Source organism: Takifugu flavidus, chromosome 10 (assembly GCF_003711565.1).
Source record: "Takifugu flavidus isolate HTHZ2018 chromosome 10, ASM371156v2, whole genome shotgun sequence".
Classification (NCBI taxonomy): domain Eukaryota; kingdom Metazoa; phylum Chordata; class Actinopteri; order Tetraodontiformes; family Tetraodontidae; genus Takifugu; species Takifugu flavidus.
In genome coordinates, this window is record NC_079529.1 from 1690795 (window position 1) to 1700063 (window position 9269).

General features: G+C 47.4%; 1 protein-coding gene across 1 annotated transcript; it reads left to right on the forward strand.

The window, feature by feature from the left end:
- The first annotated feature begins 565 nt into the window (after positions 1 to 565).
- On the forward strand, positions 566 to 8736 carry slc2a3b (solute carrier family 2 member 3b). The gene is made up of 11 exons (XM_057044927.1): positions 566 to 722; positions 1133 to 1257; positions 3956 to 4060; positions 4559 to 4719; positions 4829 to 5069; positions 5161 to 5323; positions 5475 to 5662; positions 6031 to 6135; positions 6370 to 6471; positions 6561 to 6764; positions 6845 to 8736. Exons 2-11 carry the CDS (start codon positions 1234 to 1236, stop codon positions 7094 to 7096), a joined length of 1545 nt encoding a protein of 514 aa, XP_056900907.1. The 5' UTR covers positions 566 to 722; positions 1133 to 1233; the 3' UTR covers positions 7097 to 8736.
- The last annotated feature ends 533 nt before the right edge of the window (positions 8737 to 9269 follow it).

Genomic DNA, 9269 nt, shown 5'->3' on the forward strand with positions numbered 1-9269 from the left:
ATAGTTCCGCCTCACTTTCTAGTTTCAGCTGGAAGTTTGCTCATTGTAATTATAAAGGAACCCTCTCAGGGAACATATAAAACTTTGGCCGTATTGTCTGTGTAAATTCTCAGTCATCCAGGTCATTGTATCCAAGGTAGTTTTCTCTGTCAACTGGACTGGGTTTCTTCTCTTGAAGACGTTTGGCCGTATTAACTTTTCCTAAAGAATTGTTCAAATTCCATACTTGGATTAAAAGTGGGTTTTGCAGATTACGTTGTGAAGAATTAGGAGTTCTCTCTGTTTGTTTGCCACCCACTGAGCCGGTCTTATGATTTCTGCGTGACCGGGCTTTGTATCTCAAGTGCGTGCGCGTCGCCCTTTGTTTTTGGCGCACCCGGTGGGCAGCCAGCGGTCCAGCGGTCCAGCAGCGGCGGTGGCGGCGGCCTCACAGAGACCCCATTCACTATGTGCTCCCCGTCACTGCCTCTCTGTACGCTCTCTCAAGCACGTCCTCCCTTCCCCACGTGCGCCGCTGCCCTGGCAGCGCGAACAAAATTCTCGGTGATTCAACAGGATGGAGCGTTCTGCGTATTTTACGCAAATGAGCAATGTTGCAACGTGCCGGCGAACGTGTACGCGTGTGTATAAAGCATCCAGACAGGAGGGAGGGCAGAACATTTACCAGACAGAGGCTTGAGGACAATATCGACTGACCGGACAGATAACACCCCACCATAACGGTAAATAGACATATCTTCAAGATGCTGCGTGTGAATGTGGCACATTTTTATCGTACTTTCTTTCTTTAACAAAAAACAAAACTAAAAAAAAACCTAAGATGCTGATGTCAAACAAACTTGTGTTTTATTGATTCGATAGAAAAATGTCTGCCTAACGCTAGAGGATTACACTATTTCTTTAAAAGAATGAGTCCTTTCATCAGTTTTCCATTAGGAATTCAGAGGTGAATCCGGAAGCAAAGGGAGAGGTTTTAATCTCAATTTTGAAGTCTTTCTGAATAAGTGAAAGCAGCTCTAACCCTTTTTTGGAAACACCACATTGAGCTCTAGGGGCTTTCAGAGAGTCCTTTAGTGTCTGATGTATTTGTCCAGACTCATCATATATTCCACCTGTGTTTGACTATCTTCAGGTTTTCCTGCTGAGTGTTTGCACAGAGGTGTGTTACAAGCAGTACGAGATCGGAAGTGTACCATCAGAAGTGTTTTGGTTACTCCTGAAAAAGGCACAAACATGGAGCGAATGGCAGAGGAAAAGGTAAATTTGGCATTCTTGATTTATTTTTCATATTCCTACGGCTTTTTTTTAATATCCTCTCCATTGTGTTCCACTTATATGAGTTTCCTGAGGAACCTTCTGCCTCGCTGATGTGATTGCGTGCTTGTGTCTCTCCTGTGTGTGTGGTATTTACCAGTCACAGCCTGGCAGTTCTGTAATTTTCCTCTCTGGCTGGAGATGTGAGCATTTTAGGACATGGCAGAGACGGGAACAGGGTTGGCAGGCGACAAGTTGGAACTTGAGTGTTTTTAGTTTCCTGCTGCGATGTGTTTTCTGTGATGGGAGGTGTGATAAACGTTCAGGTGTGTACAGTTCAGGGGCCGCCATTCTGGAGTTTAACGAAGGTTTATGGACGTTGCCGGAAGAATGGTCGGAATGGCTCCATCTGTCTCGTTAAATATCCTAATTGGAGTTCCTTCATCTGTTACTTAAGTTGATGTCATCGACAACACACACTGCGCGCGTTAGCAGGAGCTAACTTAGCATTCAACCTTTAAAAAAAAAATGGCTCCATCCCATCCAGCCAACCACTGAAACTCAGTTAATAGAGTGGAAGTCTAAAATATATAACCGTGTTTTAACCATAGCTTGCCTAGCCTATATTAGCTTCCTTCTACGCGGTTCCTCTCTCAGCCTAGATAACCAAAACTGCATTAGAATTAATGCTGCTTACTCAACTGGCCACTCCCCCAAGTCATTTTGTAAGAGAGTGACTTAAAATGACCACGCTCGCATGACTCAGCATCAGCAAATAAATCCCATCGAGCTGTGGGGTTGATCATGTCTGGTTCAGACTGTCTGAGGTGATCTGGTGTTCTAATAGCAGCATTTATACCTGTAAGTTTCTCATCATTTATATGATATCTTTTTTTCTCTGTTAACTCTTTTCTATGTTAACTCTTATCTTTGTCTGTGTAAATTCTCAGTCATCCAGGTCATTGTATCCAAGGTAGTTTTCTCTGTCAACTGGACTGGGAAGGCGAAACGTCTTCAAGAGAAGAAACCCAGTCCAGTTGACAGAGAAAACTACCTTGGAAACTCTTATCTTTGTTGCAACATTTCCTGTGTCTGACACACTCGTGTGTGTGTGTGTGTGTTTGGCTCTTATTACTCCTTATATGGACACACAAAGTTCCCCTGAGAAACACGCTGTGGTACTTCCAAACGATTATTGGCCAGACAGAAATTGTGTGTTAATTCAGTTAAGATCTCTCTTATTCCTTAATAAGCACCTAAAGGAGCCACTCCAAACAACAACGTTCTTTAGGAGATGGAGAGAAAATGTGAGAATTGAAGAAACGGTGCAGCATATTATTCTGAATGCTCTGTTTTGAGATAAAGCTGCTTCCTGACGGTTGTGGGGATGGGGGGGGTGGGCGGGGGCAGACCAGGGTGCAGACCGGTGCCCACAGGAACGTCAGTGCAATACAAGACACAGTTTAAATATTCCTTTTAGTGTATCCTGATCGGTCATGACTGAGGTGGAATCATTGCATGAAATAACGCACTGCAATTTCAACGTTATGCACGAGATGTCGAGGCAACGTCCAGCATTTTAGGCAGGAGGAAGATAATGCAGATCTGAGATGAAAGAAAAGACGCTTTCGCTTCTGCATGAAATGCAACTGGCACAAAACCACCTGTAGTTGGTTGAGTGCGTCATACGATGTAACAATGTGGGTGTCACGTCTAAAATAGCCTTCTCAGAAATGTCTCAAAATGTTAAAAAAAAAAAAAAAAAACCCTGCAAAATGTCAAAGGGTATATGAGTCTTTGATCTTTTTAGTGACCAAAGGGGCCTAAATTCCAGGCAACATCCTACAGATCACATGTTATGTGCAATATTACAACTGTTACTGCAACTATATCACTAAACTATGGAAAGAAACACAAAATCTGTGGTAAGATGGGTCAGACTCCGGAACAAACCCCTCTCACACACATGCACACACCAAAGCTACGTATAAAGATATTGGCAAAATGATCGTGCGTGGGATATCACACGTGGGCTGACGTGCGCTTCAGTAATTATGGGTTTGATTCATTCATTGATACAATGTAAATCTCGGCGCAAGCTGACAGTTTGTTCCCAAAACTCTGTGATAGCTTATCAGTGACGGCATGTACGACCTATTCTGAGCACGACTGTCAGGAACAGATAATAAAAATAGAATCTGGACATGAAAACGCCTGCAAATGTCCACAGTTTATGTTTGCAACAATAGGAAAGCCGTCTTCGGTTCAGCCGGAGAACCAAAGTAACATTTAGGGTTTTCCCTTTTCGGCTAATCTTAATCTTTACGATGTTTTCTGTCTTTTGAGCACTCGCCGTGAGGGTTAAGCCCCAAGTTCTGATCATGCTGTTACGCACTAAAACCATTTAAATTAAAAAAAAAAAAAAAAAGTCCTTTCACAACAGGATTCTGTTGTCTTGGAGTGGCTTTGCGACTTAACCTCAACGAAGACCAACCCCACGAACCCTCACAGTTCACCTCTGTTGTCACACCTCGCTGCGGGGGGCAACATCGGGAGAAAGACGCTTTGTTTGTAGCTGCAGCGTCGCTGTAAACAAGAGGAGCTTTGTGGAGTAGAGAACAGGCCTCCGCGCAGTCATGATCGATTGAGGACATGATTGTGTGAGAAGTCTTTAATCTGTTCTGTCTGTTTGTGTCTGCAGCCCAAGAAGAAGATCACATTGTACCTGCTGTACAGTGTAGCAACCGCCGTCATCGGATCGCTACAGTTCGGTTACAACACTGGAGTCATCAATGCACCAGAACAGGTTTGTCTCTGTCTGCCTCCATCTGTGTGTGTGTCTGTCTGTGTGTGTGGGTGTGTGTGCAGGACCGCAGGAGGAAATGAGAACTCTGTACCCACCATTTCAGCTGACATTTGCAAATGATAAACGTTACCGCTGGTATATATCACAGTGTAACATGACGTACATATAAATAGTAAGTCTGTAAGGATCATAACTAAAAAATACAAGAATGAGTTTTGCTATTGCACTGCTGAGTGGCTCTGATTCAGCCGTGAATTTGTAATAACCGTAACAGAAGTGTGTGGGGGCATCGTCTGGGTGTGTTCTTAATTGTGTGACTCATAAATGCTCCAAAATTCCACGGAAAGGCTGCTGCTCAGCTCTGCAACATGACGACACCACAGAGATTGCGCAAGGCCATTGCTTCTGCGGCAACAGCGCCCCCACGTGGATTCCTTAAAATAATAAATTCATTTGTTCGTTCTAAATCCAAACGCATTCTCGCCTTCTGTCGGGCAGAAACTGCGCAGGTTTTTCCAAAATGTATCGATGGACCGGTACGGGGAGCCTTTCAGCCCAGGTGCCAACACCATGGTGTGGAGTTTTGCTGTGGCCATCTTCAGCGTGGGAGGGATGGCCGGGTCCTTCTCTGTGGGCGCCATGGTCGACAAATTTGGCAGGTGAGACGAAGGCCACCTGTTTTTCTTGCTATTTGCATATTATTCAGGCATCATTTTTGGACAACATCGTTTCCTTTCTTCCTATAACCTTCTGCCCTCACCTCCCCAGGCGTAAATCCATGCTCATCTCTAACATCCTCGCTCTCCTCGGCGGCGGTCTGATGGGACTGTCCCTCCTGGCTAAATCCTTCGAGATGGTCATCATCGGCCGGTTGATCATCGGCGTGTTCTGCGGCCTGTGCACGGGCCTGACCCCCATGTACGTGGGCGAGGTCACACCCACCGCTATCCGAGGGGCCTTCGGCACCTTGCACCAGCTGGGCGTGGTCATCGGCATCCTGGTGGCACAGGTGAGCTGCTGCGAGCATGGAGCATAGCGAAGCAACGTTCTGGAAAGCCTTGGGTTCGTTTTCACTTCCTGCGCCGCCTCGTCTTGGTTAGGTCTTCGGTCTGGAGTTCCTGCTGGGCTCAGAGACTCTGTGGCCTCTGCTGCTGGCTCTCACCATCCTGCCAGCCTTGCTGCAGTCCGTCATGCTCCCCTTCTGCCCCGAAAGCCCCCGGTACCTGCTGATCGTGCTCAAACAGGAAGAGGAAGCCAGGAAAGGTCGGTCTTAAATATTCCAACAAGATGGCGGCATTACACTTTAATGAGAGCGAATGGACTGAAAGTTTGATGACAGATGGGTTGTCCCAACTTGCTGTATGATTTATTTAACCTTTATTATGCGCGGGAATAACGAGCCGCCTCTTTGCAGCGCTGGTGCGTCTGCGAGGCTCTGAAGACGTGAGCGACGACATCCAGGAGATGAGAGAGGAGGGGATGAAGATGGCCCTGGAGAAGAAGGTGTCCATGCTGGAACTCTTCCGCTCCCGGAACTACCGTCAGCCCATCATCATCGCTATCGTCCTGCAGCTCTCCCAGCAGCTGTCGGGCATCAACGCTGTGAGTAAATATGAAACCCCCTCCATTTATGATGGGATGCCGTCGCGTGGGGGTGAGAGGGAAGCTGTAATTGCTGTAAAGGAGCATTAAGGAGGACATGAGCAGAGATGCTTTCAGGCTCCAGGCGACGTGAGACTGAGAGGAGTAATTCAACCCTGAGCGTCGGCGGAAATTCACTTTTTTAACTGAATGAGTTGACGTAACCAGGAGGGACGCGTCCCTAAAGCCTATGTAACCAGGAGGGACGCGTCCCTAAAGCCTATGTAACCAGGAGGGACGCGTCCCTAAAGCCTGTAGACCTGAGGAGCAGGGCCAGACGGACCGATCAGCCGGCCCATTCCAGCCACTCACTTTTCTTCTGTCTCCAGGTCTTTTACTACTCTACCGGAATCTTTGAAACGGCCGGAGTTTCTCAGCCCATCTACGCCACCATCGGCGCCGGTGTAGTCAACACCGTGTTCACTGTCGTCTCTGTAAGCACCTGAACAAAGTCCACATGTCTCCTATCCTGGGTTATCAGATCTCACTCTCCTCTCCTCTCCTCTCCTCTCCTCTCCTCTCCTCTCCTCTACTCTCCTCTCCTCTCCTCTCCTCTCCTCTCCTCTCTCTCCTCTCCTCTCCTCTCCTCCCCTCCCCTCCCCTCCCCTCCCCTCCCCTCCCCTCCCCTCCCCTCTCCTTTCCTCTCCTATTCTCTCCTCTCCCCTCAGCTCTTCTTGGTGGAACGTGCTGGCCGTAGGACGCTGCACCTGATCGGCCTGGCTGGAATGGCCGTCTGCGCTCTCATTATGACCATCTCTCTTTCATATGTGGTGAGTGAGAGTCCGGTGGGCTCGGATACTCCCGAGTGTCCCCCTCCACCTCGTCTCATTATGCCTTCACTTTGTTTCCTCTTGAGCAGAAGAGCAACCAGTCCCTGAGCTACCTGGCCATCGTCGCCGTGTTCGGCTTTGTTGCCAGTTTTGAGATGGGCCCTGGCCCCATTCCTTGGTTCATTGTGGCAGAACTCTTCTCCCAAGGGCCCCGGCCTGCCGCCATAGCTGTCTCCGGTTTCTCCAACTGGACTGCCAACTTCCTGGTGGGCCTGGGTTTCCCTAAACTGGCGGTATGTAGACTATTCCCGCGAGATCTCGGCAGCTCCTGATCCACCGTGGCCAACGTGTCCCCCTCCCTTTGCTTCCTCAGGAACTTTGCGGCCCATATGTCTTCATCATCTTCATGATCCTCCTCATCTTCTTCTTCATCTTCACCTACCTGAAGGTGCCCGAGACCAAAGGAAGAACCTTTGACGACATCGCACAGCAATTTGCCGCCAGCGCGGCACACCGCTCCCCGCCCCCGGAGGAGGTGGTGGTGGGTCTGTCTGAGGGCAAAGATGCTGCTCCCGTGTCCCCCACAGAGAAGGTTCCCATGGTAGCTCTACCAGAAAAGCACTGAGCATCCATGTGGAGTCCAAACACACAGTTAGGCTAGATGTCACAATGGACATGAGGTGTCCTTAAAAAATAAAAGCCAGGTCAGTGTTTTAACCTTCAGATAATATTATTTTTCAAGGCTATGTTTTGTAATATTTATCTTTTTAATAAAGTTGAGATTACGAGTGAGGAAAATCAAAGTGTACTGTACGCCAGGGTCAAGTATTTGTTGACATACATGAAAATCGCCTTAAAAATAGATTAACACATATCCCCCCCCCCAAAAAAAAGGTCACAGGATTTGGAGGTCTTATGTATTGGGGTCATGCATGAAAAGCCGGGTTTGGAGCCTGGTAGTTTGACCCAAAAAAGAAGAAAAAAAAGCCTGACTCGGCGTCCTGAAGTGCCTTTGAGTGTGTGTGTGTGTGTGTGGGGGGGGGGGGGGCATCATGCCTTGACTGAAAGAAAGGAGGTGCAGCAGACTGGAGTAAAATAATTAAGCAGGAATGGAGATCAGGCTGTGCAGCAGAGTGCTGGGGCTCGTCCTGCTGCACAGCGTGACCAGTTACAGCAGAGGTCACGTTTCTGTGCGCGCTCTCCTGACACAAGGCGCCGCAGCAACATCTGCACATTCCGTCCAAATACACCTTTTTCCTGCTGCATCATCCCAGTCGCACCTTTTCCCGGGTCAGCATAGCCCCCGCTTTAGGAAGTCTAGGCAGAAAAGAGGGAAAACGGGAATATCACGTGCATGTGAACACGTCTTTTCAGTCCAAATAAGCTTCAGAATCTCTGACCCAGCCTGTGGCTCTGGAGAACCAGGAACCCACCTGAACTGCGTCGTGTTGTGCTGGTATTGGTTCTGGAACATCAGCGATTTAAAAAATGGGCCTTTTCTCTCAGCCTTTCATCTGATGGATGCCTCTTGCCGTCGCTGCCTGATATTTTACAGCAGTATATATGAAGAGCAGCCCTGCCGAGGCGAGCAGCTGCCCTTCAGAGAGGTCTGAGGCGAGCGTGGAGGTGAATCACAACCGCATTTGTCTGCATTGTTAAAACTACTGAGTAGTGGCTGCGGCCCGATTCAGCCCCCCGTCTGCCTCGTCCACGTCTGAAACTGATGTCTGAATCTGTTCTGATTAGTGGAAAAACCTCCCCCACATGTCTCAGCAGAAACGGGAGCGTCCACGTGGGGCGGCGTCCACTACAGAAACTAAACTAGCTATTTATTTTAATGGTTACTGCACATAACTGTTATCAAATGTTGAGTTTATTTGCAGCTAAATGTCTGAAATCTGATTGTATATATTGTAAAATCAGCTGCATTTGAGCTGCTCTTCAATGTTGCGCCTCTGTTGCTCCAGAGCATTTTCTTGAGCTTGGTGACTTTTTAAGTTGCACTTTGACAGCTGCACTGTTTTAAATCCTCTCTTGTACTGCTCAGTCGCCTGTAAATACTGTCGGGGTTGATGGTTACAGCGCTAACTAGGCTAACTATGCTAACTAGGCTATTTAAGACAGAAATTTATGAATTTTAGTACGATGAGACATGGTCTGTATGCGTATGGGATGGCATTTAAAGGTTTTTCCTTGGTTCTCCTGCTGTATTAATAAATGCCACCCGCTTTGAGGAAATGAAATAAAGAAGTTTTAATGTTGCAATGAGTGGAAACCAATTTCATGAATGTTTAATTGAAGTCTGAGGGGAAGTGAAAGTGTGAGAGCCCATGACTGTTTTGTCTTGTGCTTCCACATGCTGCCACATCTCATTCAAAGCAGTTATCTGTGTTTTCTCCTCACTACTTAGTTTAAACCGACACACTGATAGCAGCAGAATTGACGTCTTTCCTTTTAATGGGCACCACAAACCAAAGATTGGACCACTTCAGAGCCGTTTGACTCCAAACAGGAGGTCCTCTAAAAATGAAAACTAAAAGATTTTTTGAATCCACACAGTCTCCTCTGTGTTAACATCTGGACATAAAACAGCGTCACTGCTCAGCTGCAAACACGTTCGAGCATTTTTATGCGTTTTCCTTTAACATTATCACAAGTGGAATTAATGAAGCGTCAACATTTGATGTGAATACTTTACCTTCTGTATGACGCCTCCTCGCAGTAAAGAGCCCCCAGCTCTTTGGGAATGGGGCCATCTAACTGTGTCAAAGCAGCGTGCAGCATCTCTCTGAAGTCAT